The sequence below is a fragment of the Myotis davidii genome, unplaced genomic scaffold (assembly GCF_000327345.1).
Source record: "Myotis davidii unplaced genomic scaffold, ASM32734v1 scaffold394, whole genome shotgun sequence".
Lineage (NCBI taxonomy): Eukaryota > Metazoa > Chordata > Mammalia > Chiroptera > Vespertilionidae > Myotis > Myotis davidii.
This window is the reverse complement of record NW_006287548.1, coordinates 2465544-2491045: the sequence shown is the minus strand read 5'-3', so window position 1 is coordinate 2491045 and position 25502 is coordinate 2465544. Positions and strand designations below refer to the sequence as shown.

The 25502-nt window shown below is 39.3% G+C and overlaps 1 protein-coding gene across 3 annotated transcripts in view; it reads left to right on the top strand.

Moving 5' to 3' along the window:
• Positions 1–25336, top strand: part of INO80D (INO80 complex subunit D) — a 41677-nt gene extending 16341 nt beyond the window's left edge. For all 3 annotated transcript variants that reach the window (XM_006759414.2, XM_015561112.1, XM_015561111.1), the window contains 7 exons: positions 1826–1934; positions 7669–7893; positions 9917–10026; positions 11961–12094; positions 14025–14242; positions 14947–15104; positions 16841–25336. In XM_006759414.2, coding sequence (XP_006759477.1) covers positions 1826–1934; positions 7669–7893; positions 9917–10026; positions 11961–12094; positions 14025–14242; positions 14947–15104; positions 16841–18006 — 2120 coding nt within the window. In that variant the 3' untranslated portion in view covers positions 18007–25336. The remainder of the gene's footprint in view (positions 1–1825; positions 1935–7668; positions 7894–9916; positions 10027–11960; positions 12095–14024; positions 14243–14946; positions 15105–16840) is intronic.
• The last annotated feature ends 166 nt before the right edge of the window (positions 25337–25502 follow it).

Below are 25502 nucleotides of genomic sequence, written 5' to 3'. Positions count from 1 at the left end.
TTATGTTCAATTTGTAACAATGAAAATACATCCTGCATATCAGATATTTACATTACGATTCATAACAGTAGCAAAATTACAGTTATGAAGTAGCAACGAAAATAATTTTATGGTTGGGGGTCACCACAACATGAGGAACTGTATTAAAGGGTTGCGGCATTAGGAAGGTTGAGAACCACTGATTTAAAGTTTGCATTTCTGTTAACTTTATCTTAATTTCTCTACTTATCACATGTAAACTTATTTAAATTATGTAAGAAGCCCTGACTGGTGTGGCTCAGTTGACTGAGTGTGGTCCTATGCACCTAAGGATTGCTGATTCAATTCCTGGTCAAGGCACATTCCTGGGTTGCACACTCAAACCCCAGTAGTGGGTGTGCAGGAGGCAGCCGATCTATATTTTCTCTCTCCTCCCTTCATCTTTCTCTCTCTAAATCAATTTTTAAAAAAGATTTAAATTATGGAAGAAATCTGTGAAGTCCTTTTAACTATAACTTTAATGATTTTTGACGGTCTCAAGAAGGAGGATGTAGAATACTGGTCATCTAATTAAAGTTTAACAGCAGCATGAGTATATTAAAGTAATGTAGTCTCACATGCTGGCATATTTTAGGCTCATCATTGTCAATATTTATACAACTTTTAAACAAGTAAAACCATTCTGTTGGAAGCTAACAATTATCCAATCATTAAAAACAATAGCATTTAATAAAATAAGTAAGCATTTTTCATACTATATTTCTATACTTTTCCCTATAAATTTGTTTTTCAAAATAGAACACTAAAAGGGCGGCTGTTGTTTAAAAAATTCAAAAAAACCCAAGCCACCCTCCTCTTTCCTCTTCCTATGGAAGGCAGGAGCCAGGGAACGGCCCCGCCTGCTGGATGAATCCTTTCCTCCACTCGTGTTGGGAAGGGGATGGAATGTCTTTACCTTTGACAATCTTTCTAGGGTCCTTGTTGACGTCAGAGTGACTTCACTGGCACCTTTTGACTTTGTTCTTGCCTGAACTTCTTTTCTCACCGTTTTGAATATCTTTTCCTTCTCTAACATTTTAGGTGTATAATATTTTGTTACTTATGAAAGTCTACCCTTTTTTTTTACTTGAACTTTCTTTGCTTGTGTTGTTTCTGCTCCATTTGTGAAATGTCTGATAAAAGAAGTTCATCCGTAAAAAATAATGAAATCTAACAGTATGGGTAGACTTATAGGTTATTATGCTAAGTGAAATAAGTCAGCCAGAGAAAGACAAATACCATATGATTTCACTTAGAGGTGGGATCTAAAGAACAAAATTGAAACAGACTCATAAACACAGACAAGAGACTGATGGTAGGCAGAGGGGAGGGCGGTTGGAGGACTAGGTGAAGGAATTAAATACAAATTGGTAGTTACAGAATAGTCACAGGGATATAAATACAGCATAGGGAATATAGCTAATAATGTAATTAATAATAATGTATGGTGTCATGTGGGTACAGGAAATATTGAGGGAAACACTTTGTAAAGTATATGATTATCTAACCGCTATGCTAAACACCTGAAACTAATACAAAATAATATTGAATGTAAACAAATTGGGGGGGAAAAAAACACAAAAACAAAAAAAGTCCATCCTTGGACTATAGCCTTTTTGCAATAACGTCATTATTTTAGGCCCGAATGTATGTCATACATTCATTATTAATGTCTTTGTCAGGTAGTGATGACACTCACCAGGAGGCACTTGCTATTGATGTTAGGTCACATATTTCAGGTTTCTTTTTATCTAAATTTTAAATAAAAGTAAATTTTTTCTCACTTGCAATAATCTTTCCTGTCCAGGGTTGGACTGGTCTGAAGAGAGTGGAGAGGAACTGGAGGACTCGGAGCAGGCCTCGCCATACCAGGTTGCATGGTCCATCCGAGAAACCCTCAGATATGAAAGACACACGTAAGTCTTCCTTTTTGTTTTTATTCTTCAGTTACCAGTATAGCCGATTGATTCTTTCCTATGTGTGCAATTTTTGAAAAACTTATTGGGTCTAGTTTTATTGTAAGAGAGATAAAATAGATTCTACCTGGAAAGAAATATACTATATTGTTTGAGGAAAGTTACTCTTAAGTTTTCTTAGTTAACTTCTGTACCTTTCCCAGTTATCACTGAGGGAAATAATTGTAATAGAATTTTGAATTGAAAGGGACCTTAGTGATTATTTGAGCTCCTTTCCTCATTTTACAGAAGAGGAAATCAGGACCCAGCTAGGTTAAGGAACTTGCCTGTGGTCTCAAGGCTACTTGGAAGTCCCATTCTTTGACTTCTCCTTATCTTTGTTGGCCCTATCCCCATAGTATCTGGAAATAGTGCTTTAAAAAAAGAAAGTTTTTATTTACTTTTTTTTTGAGAGGGAGAGATAGAAACATTGAGAGAAAAACCTCAATCAGCGGCCTCCTGTGCACCCCTTACTGGGGATCAAGCCTGCAACCTGGGCATGTGCCTTTACTGGGAATCTAACCAGTGACTTCTTGGTTCCTGAGTCAATGCTCAACCACTGAGCAACACTGGCAAGGCTGGAAATAGTGTTTTTGACGTCACCTCTGTCTTCTGCAAGATTTACCTATTCTTTAATATTTAATGCACTGAATATTTCTAATGTGCCAACATGTTTTTCAAGATAATCTCATGAAAGGTTCTTGGTATCTACCTTACTGGAAAGTGGTAGATTAATGCGCAGCTCCTTCAGTGGTAGTGAGGAAGCCAGTGTTGTTGTTTTCTAGGGGACTGCCTTAGAGTCAGAGGAATTCACCTGGTGCAGTGTGATGGTACTGAGATACATCCTTATTTATAAGGCCAAAGGATAACTCACAAGCTCAGCTAATTATTTTTTTGGAAGAGTACTGTGGTTTGACTAGATACTCAGCGAGATGGAGAGGAAAGCAGCTATTTGCCTCAGGTCAACTTGTAGAATTTTGCAGTTTCATTGAGTGGACATACATATAGACTTCAAAATGTGATTTGTAAGTACACCCAGAGGAGATGAAGCTTAGGAACTGATTCACTAGACACTGACGTCTAAACCAAAATAACCAGTTTACAGTGAGACATATAATCTGTAAGTAGTACAGATGTTCTCTAAGCAGAACTACATGAGAAGCAAAATGCAATCAGACGCTTACTTGGGCATGGAATTAGAGCAAAGAGAGTTCATTAGGTTTATTAATGGTCAGTGTCCTTAACCTAGAGTCTGAGGCATCCCTTTGCAGCCCTGGGACTTATTTCCCACTTATTTGTCCTTGCCCTCCCTATCGCCTACACACTGTTGGAAAATGCTGTGTTTCCTCTCCCTCTCCTGATGTTCCATTTTATTTTTTTTTTAAATATATTTTATTGATTTTTTACAGAGAGGAAGGGAGAGAGATAGAGAGCTAGAAGCATCGATGAAAGAGAAACATCCATCAGCTGCCTCCTGCACATCTCCCACTGGGGAAGTGCCCTCAACCCAGGCACATGCCCCTGACCGGAATCGAACCTGGGACCCCTCAGTCCGCAGGCCGACGCTCCATCCACTGAGCCAAACCGGTTTCGGCCTGATGTTCCATTTTAGATGTCATTCAAAACTGTTTCCTTACCATTAGCAATTCTTTCAGATAGAAGTACGACTGAGCTTTTGGATCTGTAGTTTTAGAAGTCTTATCAGATTTGGAAAAATTTTGGCCAAGTTTTCTTCAATTATTTTTCTTCCCCCTTTTATTTGAGAAACTCTAGTTACACATATTTTAGGCTCCTGGAAATTATCCCTAACTTACTGATGTCCTGCTCATTCTCCCCCAGTATTTTTTCCTCTCTCTGTTTCATTTTAGAAAGTTTCTATTGCTGTCTTCAGGTTTGTTTTTTTGACCAGGCAGTTCAGAAAGAGATTTCGTCTACTTCCTTTGAGACCAAATATGCATCCATAAAGCCTGTCTTATCCTGTATGTAGTTGCTTTGGGTCCCTTAGAATATCTCAGTTGCCATATTGCCGTAAGTCTTTTACTCCTTTTTTTGTTTCAACTGTTACCTGTATGTGAACAACTCCCAGATTTTTTTCTCAGGTCTGACCTTTCTTTTGAGTTAGAACTGCTGATCAGATATTTCTTATTAAATATTCTGCCATACCCCAAATTCAGTATTTCTAAAATTAAACTCATTATTTTCCTCAATATGTAGTGCCTTTTTTTTGACTCCCCTATTTTTATCAGATGTTACCTTTTTGCTCTTTTGTTGTTTTTAAAAAAGTAAAGTAAAAAGGATTTTACTTGGGGAATTTCATGCCATGCCTTGAGATTATAGATAAGCCGGAAGTCTTAGGAAACCAGGTTTGGAATTTACTGCTCTGTATTTGGAGTTATTAGCATTTAAATAATTGTAATGCCTGTACTTACATTGAGATCTTACATATGTCATTTCTTTTCATCCTTTTAACCTCAGGGATAGGCAAGCCAGCCAGCTATCTCTCTCATTTCCTTGAAGGAAGGAAAGTAGCACACCTTGAGAATCCTCTAGGGGCCAGGCCTTTCCACTGCTGGTAAATGATGGGAACTGGCCCTCCCCTTCCCAGTTTGCTACTCTTTATTAGCAAACCCAAGTGTGTGATATTAATGTCATAGCATCTTAGAAGTGGGAAGCAAGTTGGAGATTTTCTAGTTTAGGAGCATGTTAGGGATGATCTGTGGACCTACTCTGGTCTGCAAACTTGTTACTGGTCCACAGCAAGGGCAGTGTGGGAATTATGAGTAAGCTCTGAACACTTCTGTGAAGATGTGGCAGCCGGTGCATCTTTCCGCCACCACCTAAGAACCACTGATCTAGGCCAGTCCTCCCTGCAGTAATAGTCTTTTCAAACAACAGTTTTGGCAAGTGCTTACCCACTGGCTTTACTTTCTCTAGGACTTGCTGTTTCTCCTCTCTTTTCTTTTTCTATTAATGGCACATCCATCCTCCTAGTTACACAGATTCAAAGTCACTGAGTCCTTAGTGACTTTCTTATCCTTCATATCCAGTCACCAAATTGAGTTAGTTCTTTGATGATAATGGCCCTTATATGTCTTTTTCGTTCTGTTATCTCTGGCTTTTTCCTTTAGTCACTCCCATGCCTTTCAGTTGTCAGTTGTTGACTCTGAAATCTGTATCTCATCCCTAAGTGCGCTCCAGTTTATCATTTCCAACGGTTTTGCCACTGCTCCCTCTCATACCTCAGCTCTACTTGAAATTCGCTGGGTCTGAAACTGAATTTATTTTTTGCACCAAATCTGCTCTTGCTCCTATTCCCTGGTCATTGCTGGTGGAAACTGCTGAGTGATTATTGTCCCTTCCATTTAACCTTGCCCCGTTGTTACCCCTCATCCTCTCCAGTTCTGCTGTTGCCACTATGGTGTGGCCCCCTGTTATCTCTTACCTGGAGTTTTATAACAATTTCCTCACTGTTCTCTTCTGTCTGTTCCTCCACTCACATCTGCTGATGGTGTAATCCTGCTCATGCACAGCTCTTACTGTGACCTATTTTCTTAAAGATCTACATGGTTCTTCACTGCCTTGGAAGAAAAGGTTCAACTCTTTAATCTGGTGTTCAGGTGTAGAAAGTTTACCTTACCTACCATCACTCTCCTACAAACCGCACACGTTAGCCAAACCAAGCTATTTGCTGTTCTCCATCCTGTCCATCTCTGTATCTTGGCCTATATTGTTTTATCCTTGTGAGGTACCTTTTGTGTCTTATCTTCAAATTCTGCCTTTTCTTCAAGCTTCGGTTCTGTTGTCATCTCTGCAAAGCCTTTCTTTTATCCAGCAAACCTTCTAGTGAACACTAATAGCACTTTATCTATGCCTCTCATGTTACTTACTGTTGTGACTTTGCATTAAAGATACAGCCCTTAGGGCTCTGATACAACTCCCAAATTGACACTTGCTGTGGGACTTGGGGCAACAATCTATCTAATAAAGAGGGATATGCTAATTGACCCTCACACCATTGCAAAAGATGGTGACGCCCACAGCCAATAAGGAGGGAATATGCTAATTGACTGTCTCGCCCTCAAAGATGGTGGCACCCACAGCCAATAGGAGGGAATATGCTAATTGACTGCCCCGCCCCCAAAGATGGCGGTGCCCAGTCCCCTTAGCCCTGCCACGCGCCTGCTTCTAGAGTCCCCCAGCCGCCAGGGCCGCCCAAGGCTCAGGTAACCAGGGCTGGCTGAGGCTTGTGCTGCCGGCAGTGGCAGCAGCAGAGGTGTGATGGGGCCGTCACCTTCCCCTGATGGCTGGGTCACCTCCCACCCCTGAGGGCTCCCAGACTGTGAAGGGGGGGCAGGCCGGGCTGAGGGATCCCCCTCCAGTGCATGAATTTTCATGCATCGGGCCTCTAGTTCATAATAAGATTCCTGGGCCCCATCCCATGGAAACTCTGGTTTAGGTCTCAGGAAGGTCTTGGGAATCTGACATTTTAAAGAGCAGTTAGACTTTTCAAATTTGAGGTCAGATGTTTGAATCATTGGTCTGACTGCCCCACAGTTTCAGGTACTGAGTCTATCCTCTTGAATTGTTTAACTTTTGGGATGCATTTATCTTGTCTAAATTACATTGCAAACTCCACAATGTTTTGCTTCTCCTCTATGGTACTTAGCGTAGTAGACATACAGTAACTGTTGAATGTTGAATAAATGAAAAGGTTGAAGTAAAAGCCTTCAATTGGTATACCTGTAGAGAGTGTACACTGAAGGGAACATGTTTCTTAGGACATACACTAAATGGAATTTGGCCGACAGCCTGTTAATGGGCTATTCTGAAGGAAAAGGGAGGGATGCCGCTCGAGAAGAGAAACCAAGCAATGATTTACAGAAGATGAGTAAGATAGCATTTTGTTTATAGGGTCACATGGGTGCTATTTATTTATGTTACAGTTGAAGAGAAAATAATTAACATGGTCCATTTTCAAGCCTAGTGTGCCTTATTTCTAACAGTAAAAATTGAGATAGAAAGGTGCCTTTTCTAACCTGGTGGGTAGTGGACATTGCCGACTGACCACTCTTTCTCATGGAGTCTGGATGTGCCCTTAGCATCCTTTTCAATGCAGTGCTCCCAATCAGTGACATTAGCATAAAGACAGAAGAAAACCTGGTGTATGAAATGCGTAGGATATCTCCTGTGGTTAAAAAAAATTCTGTAGAATGATTGTGATCGCTACAATAAATTTTTTTGTGTGTTTAGCAAGAAAAGCCAGTGTGTCTAAAGGGGCAGCTCTTTGATAATGTGCTGTTAGAATTCACGGCTCTATTTCTGGTATGACCTATCTTACGAAATTATGCTATTTCCTCATAGCTGTCATGTCACTTACTGAGACTTTTTATTAAGTAAAGGTTAGTAATATATTCTTCCTAAGAGTTTAGAAGATTCAGAGCACTGTCTAATTCTGATACGCTGAGAAGGTTAAGCTTAAAGCATTGGGTTGCCTCTGTTGCCTGCCTTATTGTTGAAATATTGTGCTTATTTTCAGCTCTGCTGGAATTCTCTTCCACTAATTTTGTTAAGTATGTGTTCACATGGCACAGATTTTAACCCTGTGCATCCAGCTACCCTTCCTCCCTGAGTTTCCCTTTTCTAAAAGGAGCCTCACAGGCAATCAAGTTTTCACTTCTCTCTTTGCACCTTCCAGGTCAGATGACGATGACACGGAGAGTAGGAGCTCCAGGGTGACCCAACTTTGCACTTACTTTCAGCAGAAATATAAGCACCTCTGCCGCCTGGAGCGGGCAGAATCCCGTCAAAAGAAATGCCGGCACACGTTTAGGAAAGCCTTGCTGCAGGCGGCCAGTCAGGAACCAGAGTGTGCTGGCCAGTTAATCCAAGAACTGCAGAGAGCTGCGTGCCACCGAACCAGGTCAGAGCCGTGCGCAGCGCCCACGTCTAAGGAACCTGTCCTCTCTTTTTTGTACTTTGTGAGAAGATAGCTGAGACACGATGGGCTGTGGGCACTTAAGTCTGAAATATTTATGCATTGTATTTTGGTTTTGTTGCTCAAATAAGGTTTTACATGGATGGCAAAATAATACTGCATGAGCCGACATTAAAATTAAAGCATTACTGCCCAGCTGGGGGTTGTAGGTTCAATCGAACCCTGTCAGGGCAAAGACCAGAAGGTAGCTGATCGATGTCTCTCTCACTTTGATGCCTGTCTGTCTCTTTCTGTCTCTCTCTTCCTCTCTCTCCCCCTTCCTCTCTCTAAGCATGCTCTCCTGTGAGAATTAAAAAAAAAATTAAACCATTACTGTATTTTTCTAGAGTTTGATTAGAATTTATTCAGTAAAGGATAAGAGAATGTTACCTATCTTTAAAAAAAATACAATGCCTAGAAAATTTGTATGTTATTTAAAAGTAATATTCATAGTTTTTACTATGAAAGTGGCATTTTACATTTTTTATTTTAAAAAATTTTTTATTTGGAATGTGTTTCTGTTAATATCTACATTGTATGTTTAAATATTTTATTAACACTGGATGTCTTGGCGGGGGAGTCACTGTTTATAGTGCAGATACTTGTGTTACTGTGAAAAATATATAAAAAGGGCAGTGCCTGGCCAGTGTGACTCAGTTGGTTGAGTGTCAACCCATGAACCAAGGGGTCACCAGTTAGATTCCAGGTCAGGGCACATATCTGGTTTGTGGGCTCAATCCCCAGTCGTGGCCATACAGGAGGCAACCAGTCAATGATTCTCTCGCATCATTGATGTTTCTATCTCTCTCCCTCTTCCTTCCTCTCTGAAATCAGTAAAAATATATTTAAAAATAAAATAAATATTTTTAAGCGGGGAATCTCCATAAATAATAATATCATCATTCACAAAACAGAACGAGCACAATGAACATTTTTATTCTATTTCCTTCTAGTCTCTCTCTCTCTCTCTCTCTCTCTCTCTGTGTGTGTGTGTGTGTGTGTGTGTGTGAATCTCCAGTGAGCCATGTATTATTTGTATTAAAAGGCAAAATTGAGATCATGCTATATGTATTTTATTCTTTGCTTTTTTTCCACGTAACACTGAATTATGACCTCCTTTTTACTTTAAAACATGACTTTTAATGATTTCATAATATGAATGTCAGTCTTTACATTTTTTTCATTTTTATGTATGTAATTAAGCAAAATTAGATCTATATTGTCTTAAGAATTATGTGTCCATTTTCCCCCTTAAAAATGTAGCCATTTCCAATGTCCTTAGATTGTTTTTGAAAATATGATTTATAATGTTTATATAATATTTTATTGATGAAAACATCTTATTTAACTAGCAAAATAATTTTCACATTTAGAAGGCTTCGTTCTGTATTGAGTATTATTTCACACTTTTTAGTTATTACATTTTCAGATAACCTTGAATATATATAGTATGTAACATTTTAGGAATTTATATCTAAATATTAGTAGTGGTTGTCTCCAGATAGTAGGCTTGACTGCTTATTAGGTATCATACTGTATTTGATGGTATTTTAGATGTGTTATCTTTTCTCATCTCTACTTTACAGGTGAGGCAGTTGAGACTTAAGTAAGCTAAGTAACTTGCCACAGTCACCCAGCTAGTAAGAGGGAGAGCTGATGTTCAGAACCAGGTCTGATTCATCTAGTCTCATGTTCTTCATCACTTTTCTCTACAGTCTTCTTTGTGAAGTAAAAGGAATCAAAATATCACTTTAATAAGAAGAAAACAGATAGGCATAGTTAAAACTGATTTTTTCTTTTGTTAGTAGATTAGGGAAACTGTGGAACTGGTCATTGTAACCCATACTTACATTTATTTAGTGAATGTAAAGAGGTAAAATGTTGGTATTACTTTATAGTAACAGTGTTGAAAAATTTTCCTGCATTCTTAAAGCATTTTTTAAAAATTAATTTTTTTTCCCTTCCTTAGCATAAGCCGGACCAAGTTGAAGGAGGTGGAACCAGCAGCATGCAGTGGCATGGTGAAGGGTGAACAGTGCACTAACAAGGCCCTTCCATTCACCAGACATTGTTTCCAACGTATCCTACAAATTAAATTGAGTGTGCATTCAAGTCTTGACTCATTCAGGGCTGAGTGTTTCATTCTTTTTCTTTTCTTTTTTTTTAATATATTATTGATTTCAGAGAGGAAGGGAGAGGGAGAGAGAGATAGAAACATCAGTGATGAGAGGGAATCATTGATCAGCTCCTCCTACACATCCCCTCCTGGGGATCGAGCCTGCAACCCAGGCATGTGCCCTTGACCAGAACGGAACCTGGGACCCTTCAGTCTGAAGGCCGACACTCTATCCACTGAACCAAACTGGCTAGGGCTGAGTGTTTCTTAAGCCAAGTGAATGACTTTTGTAATCATCTCTATTTAATATTTAAAATAATTTTTATATAACTTCTAATTTCCATGATGTCCTCTGGGTAATTTTTTCTGCTTATATCATTGCAGTTGTTCATTCTAGAATCACATTGCAATAAGCAAAATTGACAGCAACTAGCGGGTTCTTCCAGTGGCTGTCACTTGATTAAATTTTGTTAACAGAATTTCAATCCTTCCAATGGTTCTAGACAATTTGTAACAGGTAGCTGTAACATTGATTGATGGAACAATCAAATCATATTATTAAGAAACTGTTTTTAATCTTCTAAGAAACATACAGTTTTACAGTGTGCCTTTTGCTGTGGGTTTAATTTGCTACCTGTATTGAGTACAGCACTGATTTGAAATGAATAAAATATAAACATCACTAAGAAAGAAAATACCTTCAGACAGAAAATACTTGAAGAAAACTTATAATAAGGGCTTCAGGCTGGTTATGAAATCTTATTGCTCTCACTTTTATTAAACATTTAAAAAGAGTAGCACTTAAAAAATTTATATGGTAACAGTTACTTAATGTACTGCCTGACTTTTGCCCTCCTTTCTATTCTTGGGGTTGTATTTTCACAACTTTTTAAGCAGCAGTTTCTGTGCAGTAAAGGCTTATGAAGAGTCTTAACTATAAAAGCATAAGGGAAATAAGATACTTTCTTAATAGATATAAACTAAATTTCGGGGAAATGTAGTTAGTGGCTAAAAGTATGGATTCTTAAAAATGTTGGCCCTGACTGGTTTGGCTCAGTGGATAGACAATCAGCCTGCGGACTGAAAGGTCCCAGGTTTGATTTAGTACCACCCAGTCAGGGACATGTACCTGGGTTGCGGGCATATCCCCTGTGTGGGGTGTGCAGGAGGCAACTGATCGATGTTTCTCTTTCATCGGTGTTTCTAACTCTATATCCCTCGCCCTTCCTCTCTGTAAAAAATCAATAAAATATATTTTTAAAAAAATTAATAAAAAATGTTGGTGCTGTAGAGCTGATGTTCCAATTTTAGTAGTACAGTTTTGATTTAAAAGTTTTTCTTAAGTTGTAAGTTTGAGTTTAGTGTTGGAAAGATGAGGTGAAAAATCCAAATTTGGGTAGATGAGATTTTTTTTAGAATTATATCTATAGCTAACTAATTATGTTGTATTATTTATTTTTTCAATAACAGTATATATTAAATATTTTGTATTAATTTCAGATGTTTTTATTCTTCGTGGTGAGTATCATATATGAGGAAGTTTTCCTTATAAGAAAGTATTGTTATTTTTAACCATTATAGTGGAACTTCTGGGAGGTTGCATGCTAAGAAGAAAGTGACCTTGCTTCCCCAATAACAGAAATCAGAATGACCATAAAGGAGACGAGTATTTAGGTGCCCGTTGCAAAATAGACTCCTTCAGGTGTATCTCCTGATAAATAATGATAAAACTATCATTGTTTTCCCATCTCAGGAGTTGGGTTGGTTCTTTAGCTTTTATAAATAATAAAATTTATACTTACTAAGCACAAGTGAGGAAAGAAGAAAATTTTACATAAAAATTGAAAAGTTAAGTAGAGTTGCAGTGTGTTTGATTCCTAACTTAAAAAACCCCCAGACATCCTCTTGAACCGCGCTCAGCAGCTCTTCTCAAGCTGCACGGCCAAGTTTGCAGATGGACAGCAGTGCTCTGTGCCTGTTTTTGACATCACACACCAGACACCTCTGTGTGAAGAACATGCCAAAAAAATGGTAAGTCCAGATTTTATTTTCTGCAGCGGAGGCTTTCAAACTTATGATAGCTTTCCATAAAAGGAAGTATTTTGTGACTTAGTACAAACTATGTATATGAATCACTGAAATAAGTTTTATGAAAACTTATTACAATACTTTTAGTACCTAATATTTGCTAGGCTGTTCTATTTTACTAAAAAATACATTACTGGTCTGGACTCATTGAATTAATTTCATACCCTCCTTTATAAACAACAACAACGTTTTACCAGTTTCTTAAATACGGGTATTTTATTTACTATCTTCCCTATTCTATACCTCTCTTCTCCTTAAGTTATATTTTCTTATACCTAGCAGATTTCCCATGCTCCTTTTTGCCCTATTTCTCTAGGTTTTTGTTGTTTTAGATACAGTTCTCTGAATGTTTTGGCTATTTGTTAAAATTTTGGCCAAAAGCCAAACCTTGCTGTGTTTGTATTGAACAATCATTATTTTTGTTAATGTTAGTGTTACAAGTCTTAATTAATTAAGAATAGTTTAGAGGAAAGATGAGTCTGAATTAGTGACCTATCTGATTATGCAATCATTTCAAATACATGCACTTTTATTGTTTTCACCCATCAGACACTTAATGAGTTCTTCTGCTATGTGCAAGGTATTGTTAAAGTAGGTGTACTACAATGCTGAGGGAACAGTTCTTGCCCACTGTAAGCACGCTACAGTTTCAGGGGTCCCTGATTGAGAACAGAGCCCATGATCTTTTGGTGCTCGGGACGCTGCTCAACATACTGAGCCACACCAGCCAACGCAGTTACTATTCTTTCAATACTATTGTCTATTCTTTATTTATTTAGTTGTGTTATTGCTGAACTCATCCAAGGAAAGGTGACATTGGTTGTAAAAACCACTTTTTGTATGTACCACCAAGGAAGAAAAGGCTCTACACGGTGCATTTCTTACCACTTAGAGGTTTGTTAGACATGGGTTCTATATCATTCTTGCTTTCAGCTGAATTATTTCACCTGTGGAAGGTAGTATTTTCTACTTACATCAACTGTAATCCAGCTTCCTCTCCTTGGTAGTTATTTCCCCTTCTCATTCGGATTTTGCTTTGCAAAAAAAGGAATTGTGGTCAGTTCTTCAATACTGAATGTTTTTGCTTCACTAATAATAATTTTATACCCTGCTGCTCTTTGTGTTTTTCTACATGCACAATAGTTTTCCCTCTACATGTAAAACCAGCAGTGCATTTACGTTAATTCAAACAGTGACGATACAAAAAGCTGTGACCAACTTTGGACATGTGTGCTACTCCTCTCATCAAAAATCATTCCCCTTTGCCTATAAAATAAGTTTAAAATCTTTAGTAGGGCACTCAAAGTCATACATGATCTGGTATCAAACTTCTTTATAGCTTACTTCTGTACTTCATCCTCCATTATGCCCCAAGTACCAGTCAAACACAATTATTTACTGTTCTTTTTGACTGGTTTCTGCTATTTTCTTTAGCCTAGAAAGGTCTTCCCCTCAACCCCAAGGACTTAAAAATTTTACTTGTCTTTTAATCCCACAAAACTAAAGTAATTGATTTTTCTTTTGTTTTCCCAGAGGTGTTTATGTCACTATTACCCAATTTTCTCTACTGTATTTATGTATGTATTCATGTTTTTGCCATGGCAGAGTAAGTCCTTTGAAACTGCAAATTAAATTTTAAAATATTTTATGCTACAGCACCCATCACAATGTCTTTAAATGTGGGAGAATGATATGTATATGTTGAATTGATTTGCATTATATAAAAAATGGGTCTTTTAATTCATTTGTTTATTATATGTAATTTTAGGTATTTAGGCATTATGTAAAATATTAAAAGATACAAGTATTTTTTTTTAGGTAGCTGTTAGATTTTCCCCAAATAATTAAAAATACCCCTTTATTCATTTCAAAGGATAATTTCTTGAGAGGAGATAGCTCCCGGAAAGTTCAGCACCAGCAGCAGAGGAAACCCAGGAAAAAAACCAAGCCTCCTGCACTTACCAAAAAACACAAGAAGAAGCGAAGGCGTGGACCTCGTCGACCCCAAAAGCCCATTCCCCCTGCAGTACCCCAAGGGAACCTCAGCATGCCCACCAGCGTCTCACTGCCAGTGGAGGCCTCTCAGATCCGGTCAGTGACGTGCCCGAGTTCACGGGTTTTGATTGTTCTCAGGACACCTCTGTTCACTCACTTCTCTAGTGCTGGAGCTAGGCTACAATACACCATTTGGTGCATCAGCCTAAACTTTTTAGTTTTCAGCACAATTTTTACCAAATACCTGATTGGGATATATCTGAAATAAAGCTTTTGTTTAAAACAAAGAGAGCAGATGTTGAAATTGAGGATTTAATTGTCTACTCTTAGACTTTTCTATTCTACAGAAATTCTGTATCTGTCCCAGCAGAAGTATTCCATCAGACATTTCATGCATTATTAGTTTTGGCAGGGGTAAGCATTTGACCATATGAATGAGGCTTCTGTTTCAGCTAAGCATTTTAGTTTTATCTGTTTATTTCATTTTTAAATATTATTATGTTGACCAAACTTGAAATCCTATAAAAAGTATTGGCACACTTGATATACCAAACTGTAATTTATTCTAATTTGAAGTAAAAAATATTATTTTGAAATGGTTGTCTCAATACATGAGTAAAGGTTGTAGAAATATGTGACTATATGTGGTGAGGTCTGTTTGCTTTCAAATTTCCTTCTTTTAAAGTAGAAAGGAGGCATTTTGAGTTAGGTTTTCCCGATTTCTTGCTTGAGGACCCTGTCTCGGGGGCATGGTGTGAAGGTCAAGGGGAGTGGTGGGGCAACCATGTCCTCTTCCCTAGGAGCCCGTCCACGCCAGAGCTGAGTGCTGATGAGTTGCCGGATGACATTGCCAATGAGATCACTGACATTCCACACGACTTGGAATTGAACCAGGAGGACTTCTCAGACGTCCTGCCACGGCTGCCTGATGACTTACAGGATTTTGATTTTTTTGAAGGTATTGTCAATATTGTTAGTCAGGAAAAGTGAGTTTTAGCCCTAGCTGGTTTGGCTCAGGGGATAGAGCGTCAGCCTGTGCACTGAAGGGTCCCAGGTTTGATTCCGGTCAAGGGCATGTACCTGGGTTGCGGGCTTGATTCCCAGTAGGGGGCGTGCAGGAGGCAGCCGATCAATGATTCTCTCTCATCATTGATTTTTCTATCTCTCTCCCCCCTCCCTTCTTCTCTAAAATCAATAAAAAATATATTTAAAAAAATGAGTTCGTAAAAAGGGAAATAGATTTTTGAGATGTGTTTGAAATATTCATTCTCACATAGAATGCCTTCCCCTGTAGATAGAGAATATGAAGCTGCATAAGCCAGTTTCTCCTTTTCAGAAAGTAAGGATTATGCAATTTGTTCAACCCCATATAGACTTAGTAGGTGGATAGTTCGATAGCCATGTTAAAACTTCACTCCTTTAAAATGAAGTAATTTTACTTGAGTTAATTTATTTTAAATATGTTTTTATTGATTTCAGAGAGTGGAAGGGAGGGAGAGAGAGAGACACAGTACCAAACACTCAAAATGCGTATACAAACTGATGTGAAAAGATGAGTATACTGTTTACATTTACATTTCTGGTCCAATAGGAAGGGAGGAGGAGAGAGAGAGATAGAAACATTGATGAGAATCATTGATGGGCTGCTTCCTGCATGGTCCACACTGGGGATAGAGCCCACGATGCGGGCATGTGCCCTGACCAGGAATTGAACTGTAACCTGGTTCATACACTCAACCACTGAGCCACACTGGCCAGACTTGAGTTTACTTTTGAGCAAAGACATTTCAAACTTGAGTTTATTGAAGGCATTTAGTACTTGTTCTGATTTTAATACTCTACCCTGTACTTTAGTTGAAATAGACTTTTCCAAAGCAGTCTGCTTAATCCAGTGGTTCTCAATCTGTGGGTTGCGACCCCTTTGGCGGTTGAACGACCCTTTCACAGGGGTCGCCTAAGACCATCCTGCATATCAGATATTTACATTACGATTCATAACAGTAGCAACATTACAGTTATGAAGTAGCAACAAAAATAGTTTTATTGTTGGGTCACAACATGAGGAACTGTATTTAAAGGGCCAGAAGCTTCAGAACCACTGGCTTAATCCCACCAATTATCTGGTGTTTTCATGGGGAATCTTTTACACTCTTCGACTGTTTCTTTCACTGTTAAAAGCTGGATATTTTTGTGGTGAATTAATCAAGCTTCTAACCATAGATTTTTTAAAAATATTGATAATAAAATCAGGGTAGGCCCATCAGCTTCCATATTACAAACATTAGTTACAAATGGAAAAAGAAGGAAGAATGAGAGGGAAGTAGTAGAAAGCAGTGCAGAAGCCTTATAAAAGTTAGCTTGTGAAATGAGTCGAGTGCCCAGTGCGGTGCTAAACCTCGCAGGGAATTTCTCTGTCCTGGTCTTGCACAGCTGCCCCTCCAGCGGGAAGAGTCCACAGCAGAGCTCCTTTTTAACTCTGATAAGAGGGTTTATTTATAAATAAACTGAAGGCGCGCTGCCAGCCCCAAGAGAGCTTGAAATTTCATTTTTCCTTCTAGCCTAGTCCTTGCAAATTTCTCTTCTCAGCAGGGCCTCTCTTGGATAGCCACTGTCAGGGATCATTCAGATGGATGGTGTTTGGAGTGTGGGACCTGTGAAAGCTCTGCTGATGCACCATGACTTTTGTTTGCTTAGGAAAGAATGGAGACCTCCTCCCAACGACCGAAGAGGCCGAGGAGCTTGAACGGGCCTTGCAGGCTGTAACTTCTCTCGAGTGCCTGAGTACCATTGGGGTGCTCACCCAGCCAGACGGTGTGCCAGGCCAGGAGTTGTCGGATAGAGGAATAGGGGTGTTCGCCGCGGGTACTGGAGCGCCAGGAATTCAGTCCTTGAGCCGAGAAGTGAACACGGACCTGGGGGAGCTGTTGAATGGGCGCATAGTCCATGATAATTTTTCTAGTCTAGAGCTGGATGAGAACCTGCTCCGCTCTGCTACCTTGTCTAACCCACCTACACCCCTGGCAGGGCAGATCCAGGGGCAGTTCTCTGCCCCAGCCAGCGTTGGCCTTACTTCTGCCACTCTGATCAGCCAGAGTGCACTTGGGGAGAGAGCCTTCCCAGGACAGTTTCATGGACTTCACGACGGCAGCCATGCCTCCCAGAGGCCACACCCTGCCCAGCTGCTGAGCAAGGCAGATGACCTAATCACCTCACGACAGCAATACAGCAGTGATCATTCACACTCCTCGCCCCACGGAAGCCATTATGACAGTGAGCACGTGCCGTCTCCCTACAGTGACCATATCACCTCTCCCCACACAACATCTTTCTCTGGTGATAATATGGCAGCTACCTTTTCAGCAGAGATGCCCATCATGGCACAGCACTTGCTCCCAACCCAACTTGAGGTGCCACTTGGAGGAGTCGTGAACCCCAGAACTCACTGGGGCAATCTCCCTGTCAACCTTGGGGATCACTCTCCATTTAGCAACCTTCTCGACGCAGATGGACATCTTCTTTCCACTTCCCTGTCCACGCCACCCACCACTTCGAACTCAGAGACCACACAGCCTGCCTTCGCCACCGCGACCCCCAGCAGCTCCAGCGTGCTTCCGGGGCTGCCGCAGACCAGCTTCAGTGGCATGGGGCCCTCCGCTGAGCTAATGGCCTCCACCTCTCCCAAGCAGCAGCTCCCTCAGTTCAGCGCAGCCTTCGGCCACCAGCTGAGTTCTCACAGTGGCATTCCCAAGGACCTGCAGCCCAGCCACAGCTCTATAGCGCCTCCTACAGGCTTCACAGTAACAGGTGCCACAGCTACAAGTACCAATAATGCATCTTCTCCTTTTACCTCCCCTAACTGAGCGTGTCTGTGCGTCTGCAGGCAGGTGGGGAGCCTGGTGTTTTCTATCTTTGTTTCCTCTTTTATCACCCCTTCCCCTTTTCCTAAAGAAGATTTTAAAAATAACAGATGGGGGCGGGGGGAACTCCCTTTTCCGGTTAGACAAGTTCCCCTGCGGTGGACCGTGCTGCAGTGTTCACGCGTGCTCCTTCGCACTGGTGCTCATTCCCTCCTGGCAGGTTCACTCCCCCCGTGGTTCCCTTAGTGGCTCAGCACAGTGACTGGATAGAATTGACTCAGCAGCAAGTCCTAGAAGTGGAAGATACCTCAGATTACCAGTGCCCTTTACTATTTCCTAGTATTCAGATCAATGCTTTCCATTTTATTACCAGGTCTTTACATAGGTGGTTCTAGATAGAATGGTCCCATTCATCGAGTCCCCGTGTGTAAGACATAGCAAATGGTGTGTGGAGGCCGATCAAGACTCTGACTTAACAGCAACTGCTAAAAACCAGTGAGGCCAGGATTCCATTCCTAATCGTGATCACATTTAATTAAAAAGAAAAAGAGTAGTCTTTGGACTGCCTGTGTGTATGTGTGCGCCCACACGTGTGTTTCTGTGTAGGGCCGGAGCAGCTGTCCTATTGTTATTCTCTTTTGTTCCTAATGAGCATATAAGACTCTGACTTCTTCCCCACACCTCACACCCCTACTCATGTTGGTCATTCTCTCCCACTGAGTTAACGAAGTTCCCTCAATAGAGAGGGTGGTGGTCTGGTCACGTGAGTGGCACAGCCCTTTCTGCTAAGTTAGCCCAAAACCTAAAGCTGAATTCCCTTCAGTGCCGTGGGAAGTGGTGAGACGCTCGCCTGATGCTGCAGGGTCGCTGAGAGACTGTCTGCTGGTCATGTCGCCGTGTAGGACATGCATTTGATCCGAGGTCCCTCTGCCCAGACGCATTCGCGAGATGTAATTAAAGGAGATATTTCGATGTGGAAAGCGGGGTAGGTCAGGTAGATGTGGGAAGATGGCATCTGTAAACTTCTTGGTCCGTCTTTTGCTTTTGAATTTTTCATGTTTACAGTAGTGATTCTTTGGTAAGGTTTGTAAAATGTTGAAGACACTTGTAGAATCAGTGTACCAGTGGTGAAGTGATATGTAATATCTGAAGGATACACATTTTAAAGTTTCAAAGCAGATTATGGAAATGAGACATAAATTTTACCCACTCTTTGGTACTTTTAAAATAATTTAAGTGCTTAGGTTTAAGTTTTGGGAAGTTGTCTGCAAGTACCAGGATTTTACACTTAAAAATCATATTGGGTAGGTTAGTAAATTGGTGACTATGAAATGACTATGCGAGTTTTCTTTTTACCTGCCTTCTCTCCTGCCCTCGCCCCTCCCCCAAAGGGTGGAACTAGGTTTTAAAGGCATCTGTCCTCTCCTTTTGCTGAGACGTTTTACTGTCCCCTGAGGTACCATTGGCTATTTATACCTGAGTCTAGTCTAATTTAACATATATATATTTTAAAAGATGAGTAGAGAGAGCATATCTATTAATGATGTGATATAATGCTTCATTTGTCAGGGAATATTTGATCTTAATTTCTCTTCAATAGGTAAAGATTGGGATGTATTTTCCTACTTCCAATATGTATTCTCTTTATGCCATGCTACTTGTAACCAGTCCCTTCTTTTGAAAGCTTTTCTTTCTCTGCCTTTTAAAGGAATGATGGTGATCAGCAGGCATTATGCAGGTGCCATGTGACTGAGATTACGGAGGGGAAGTCACATGACTGTAAGAAATCATTATATGCCCTATTTTATATTTATTGAAGTTTCTTTTTATGGGCCAAAAATACATTTGTAATATATTTAGTTTCTTTTTAAAATCATAATTGATTAGAAGATTTATTTTTAATAGCTTTGCCTTTTTTGCAGATTGAGAAATTTCTAAATTATAAATTATGTTACAAAGCAAAGTTATATTCGGTATCACCATAAATTTCTATTCTGAATGGTGAGAACAGATCATTTGACTATGTCTCACCTGTGGACCTATGTGAGTAAACTTTTTTATGTTAATGTACTGTAATGAACTGATTATGAGTAGTTACCTCTACTCAAAAGTGTCATTTAGTTTGCTGAACTCTTTTCACACCCCATTACAATAACTGTCCCTTCCCAGCGACTGGGCTTAGTCTGCATTGTGTGCTAATGAAAGGTTGCAGGGAGCAGCTTGCGTTCTTATCAGCCCTTCTCTGACAGCAAAGGGAAAGTCACGGGGAGTCCATTGGAACTTTTCTGGCTATTTGTCCCTCGTGGTAGCTGCTTAAAATTCTTCAGTTATCAAAACTGAGTTTGCAGTAAGTTGCACATTTTATTGTTTGCAATTTTCTGTTTTATGTGCATTTAAAAGCCCTTTTCTGCTTCCTGGAAGGAGGCAGGAAATGATCAGGAATGTTGCCAGTTACAGCTTCACACCAAAAACTTGGAGAAAATTCATTTTTGTTTAGATGCCCACGGTGAGAGCTGAAGAAAGGGCACGTAGGAAGTACCCAGTGTAGGCGTGAGGAATTAGTGAAAAACAAACACATTTTTCCTCTCATTTCCTCTACTTCAAAACAAATACCCGAGCTTGTGGTTTGCTTTTCTCTTGCTGTTTCTTGAGTCCCCTTTTGGAAGAGAGAAGAACATCTGTGAACCCAGAGATATCCGTTATGTTATTCTGGTAGCTAATGGAGCAATTCTAGTCTATTAGTAGTAGGCTTGCTATTAATATGTAAAGAAAGGAATGAAGTGTCTTTTACTCCAGAAATATGAAAATTAGTGTCTTTTGAAGTAGCACTTATGCTATATATAATAAGGCAATACTGGAATCAAAAACAAATTTTATTTAAGGTCCTAGTTAGGTGGAAGCTAGCTTTTATTCTGGTGTTAAACTCGAGAAGGAGTGGCCGAGAAGGTTCAGTTCACTCTGTTTCTGCAGTTCTTCGGGACCATTTATAAAGGCCAGTTAGATTGTGTTAATGTGATTTTATTTACAAAGTTGCTGCAGCTAATGGATACATTCTGTGTTCTGAAAACCAGGATTCCATTCTAATGTATGATACTCATTGGCTGTGATCTAGTGTCCGAAGAAAAGATGTGTTTTCTCTCCTTTACTCTCTCTACATAATTGTTAATATTATTTTAATTAAAGTGCTTAAGACATTGATTTTTCTCTCTATTGAAAATACTTAGCAATTTGCACAGCTGGGTAGGTTATATATCTAGTAAACAATTCATAATAGTTAATAGCAATTACACTTGACCCTCCAAGTGCCGGACTATGCAATGAAAAAATTTTCTAATTCTTGTCACATAGCTTACACTGTGGAGGATTATTTTCTCTGATAACCTGCCATGTGAGAGATGACTCTTAGCAAATGAGTCCAGTGTCCCTCCACGAGAAGACTGTAATTTAATGAGAAGCAAATAGTAAGTATGGAAGTAAAGTTGGAATTCCGCCCTTCAGATTGTAGTTACATCTTGAGTGGCTTCAGGCTAAAGAAAGCTAATACTTTATCTTTGCCACATAATTATTCAAGAATCATTTCTTAAATAAGCCCAGTCTCTCCACTGCAAGTTAGAAATCCCATTTTTCTGTGACTAACACTAAAGTATTTGCTTAGCGTTCTCAATCCGTGATCACAGCCCAGAGAAGCAAAGATAGTTCTTTGATTTGGAAAGAAAGATTATCTGTGCTACACACAAATACCCTATCGGTACAGTTCTCTTCTTATGTGAAAGAATTTATATTTCTGTTGACCTGTTCCTTTCAGTTTTCACCAATTGGCACTAGAGCTTGAGCATGCGCAGGGAGTCCCATGCAGTCAGTTCGCCCACTTGCCTGCAGTCCCTCCTGTGCGGTGCATTGTGGGTGGTGATTGTTGATAGCTTCATCAGCAACGTCTTTGTGAGGCATCACCCTTACTCTAGGCTAGTTCAAAAGGTTGTGGATTAGTATTGTAAAAAGATGATGCTATTAATAACACTAAACTATTTAATAGGTTTGAAATTCATTCAAAAACTTTTAGGTGTCTAGTTTGCATTTTCTTCATCCTCTTTCTTTTTAAACTTCTTTTAACATTCAATTAAATTCTATTTTTAGCCTGGCATATATAGAGTAATTCAATGTTTAATGGTCTTCTAAATGGTCAGCAGAACTCCCTGTTGAGAATTTCAGAAAGAAAATGTAAGTCCTCCCAAACCGTCTTCATTTGTATCTCTTTCATCACCAACGCCTATGTTGTGCCAAGGATTTTTTCCTGACAAAAATATATGTTTCTTGGGGTGGGGGGTGGGAATATATATATGATAGAACATAGATTTTTTTCACTCTCTCAATACATTGAAAATAATTGAATCTTCACTGGCATTCTACAGAAAGGTAAAACAATTTAATGACTTCCTAATATCTTGAACTTTACAAGTTTCCCCGTATATTGGGGAGGGATCCTGAATCCACGTTTAGGAGATTGACATTTTAAACACTATCATTCAAAAGATTCATAATAAAATACCAGTGAAGAACATACTCATTTTCCCCTGACCAGCGAGTTGGGAAAGAAAACATAAAATATAAATGAATGACTACATCTCTCCTAATAAACAGTATCATTAATGCTAAGATTGTGGTCAGATTTAGAGCCTTATTTCCAAATGGCAAAAATTCTCCTTTCACTCCAGCTCTTACTGTTTGTTAGCTTTCCTCTCTGCACTGGGGCACAGAGCTAATCAAAGGGAATGTGGAATCAGAGCGGGAGAGCCACTTTGGCATGACTTTCTTTACCTACTACATCCCTGGATCCTGGGAATGTTCGGCTCCTTTCAGTGGCAGAGTGTTTGGTGACCTGAAGTTTAGTTTTGTAAGAGAAAACCTGTCTAACCCTTAGTGAGCTCTGTAGGGCAGCACAGCACAGCCTTCCTTCCTTTCCCTTTCTGCCTGCTTGCTCAGCCCACCCCAGTCCTGCAGTGCACACACACACGCACGCACACTCACACACGCACGCATACACACACACGGTCTGTACTGATGCTGATCCTGGCCTAAGAGTAACAGGACCCTCACCTTTCACTTGTTTTGTTTTTGTTTGTTTATTTCTTTAAGCTGGGGACCACTGACATAAGCTCTGTATGCACCCAAAGTTCCCCTTGGAAAATTTTTCAACATGCAGTGCAGAAGGCTCCAGTGCAGCGAAATGCCACGCCATTGCTTTTAGTTGGGGATAGACTGATTGGCCCTGAAATGACTTCACTCCTTAAGGTCCCATAGGCTCCAGCCGATGAGTGTGGAAGTGATAGGCGTGGTCTTCATCTGCTTGCAAGGGTTGAATCAGTTCCTCTCAACAGTGATAGTTCTTTTTCACTGTACAGTGTTGAGTATATCTCAGGGATTCCATGTGGAAATTAGGGCAGATTTTAAAATAAGAAAATAGTTTTCAAAAAACTAAAGGTGACTCATCATTGAGGAGAGTGCAAGAAAGAGAAAACATTTGGTTTCATAGCCCAGTGTCTTGCATAGGACTTTTCCTTCTTCAGCCTCTCATCTCAGCTTCAGCATACAGAATCTTTTCCCATCATGCACAGCTTTAAAACTTTTATTTAAAAATCTCCTTCCCCGATGAGCTTTCAGAATACTTATTGTAGATTTTAAGAGAAAAGGTATATTAATTTATGCTATTAACATCACCTCATAAATTATAAGTTTTATACTAAAGCTGTATTGAGTGTAATGAGTTATGTTGCCTATGTGTTTAATAGCTAAAAAATTATATAAGAGCTTTTTTTTTTTTTTTTTTTACAAAACAAACTAGTGAAGCACCTTTTTACACTGGATCTCCGCTGTGTCAAGGTGTATAGCTGTCCTTTGCTACCTTGCAGATATATAAAATAAAAGGATATCCTGGGGCCTCAAAATGTAGAACACCTTTAGACCATTAATTACGCTCATAGAACTGTTGAGAATCATGCTTCTTCAGTCAGTGATCTGTGGTTTACACTTAAGATGGCTAGAAGCTTAGTTACAGGGTAAATAGAAATACATAGATCAAGTAAAATTCCCAACTACTGTAGCTGGAATTTGTAAACGAAGTTTTTAAGACCTCCTTTATTTCCTATGGATTTATTCTTTAATTTACAGTTGATTTTGTAAGTTGGGAAGTAAAATAGAGAAAATAAATCTAGATGTTCTCAGTGTCTTATTCAGGAATCTTTTTATCCCTCCTCACTAAGGAATTCCCACTGTGACTTTAAAATAGAATTAAATTACTTGTGTGCATGTATATGTCTGTTTTTCCACACATGCAAAAATATCCATTGGGGGCACGTGTGAGAGAGATGAGTGTGAGCTTCAGTAAAAATAGAGAAAGGTAATAATGTATTATAGAAATATGATTCATTTAGTTGAGGGTATTGGAATTGCTTTCTCAGTGTCTCTGTTGTATAAATGCACCAAATTGTTCATCATGTTATGTTAAAAGGCTAACTCTGATATCATGTGCATTTTATTCTAATGTTTTAACTTATATTATGCTGTTTTTAAAGTGACATGAGAAACAGCAGGTTCTAAGACCAGCCTCTGGCTTCTGAGCATAAAGATAGAAGAGAGACGACAGGGCTGTGTTTATCTGTTGGGGTGCTGGGACCAGAGATCAATTGAGCCTTCTTCTTTTTCTTTTATTTTATTTTATTTTATTTTTTTACGATTTCTTTATATCCTGAGTTAGAAAATATTCTTGATCATCTTTTCTTGGTGAAGTTAAGAAAATTATAGGCCTTGGATAAAAAAAAAAATGCCAATTTTTCAAGGGGCTGCTTTGTTTAATGAATTGGTGGGATCATTTCACCGTGTATATTTCAAAACAGATGATTTCAGTTATTTTCAAAAATGAAGAAAAAAATTACTTACTTGTGCTATTATTTATGATGTTAGCCTGCCCTCCTCCACCTATATTTTGGCTATAGGGAAAATATGCTACCCTTGACTTGATCCATATGGAATTAAACATTCCTATATTTTGAGGTTTGCCATTTTGCTGTTATACATTCATTACTGGATTATCTGGTGGTCTAAAGTAGTCAAAACTAGAGTTGTTATTAAATGCTCCAGCCACATTTATTTTTAATATTAAAAAATCACGTACTTTGAAATATGTCAAAACAGCTTCTGATAGTACACCTGAATTTGTAGTTCTCTTTGAAGCCTTGTTCATCATATATATAGTCAAGACCGAAAGCTTTATATGTTCTTTTTACAGTGGTATTTTTGCAGCATCTCCCAGTTCCATTCACTCTTGCTTTATGGATTTTAAGAAACCTGCATATTTCTTGTACATATGCATGCAACTGAAAGAAGGGAGTTTGTATTGGTGCCATTTCTCCCTTCAGTTACTGATTAATGGGATTCCCTACCCTAAAGTCCCCCTAATTGAAGGGTGAAATCGACCCTTTGTGTATATCTGTATAGAGATGTGT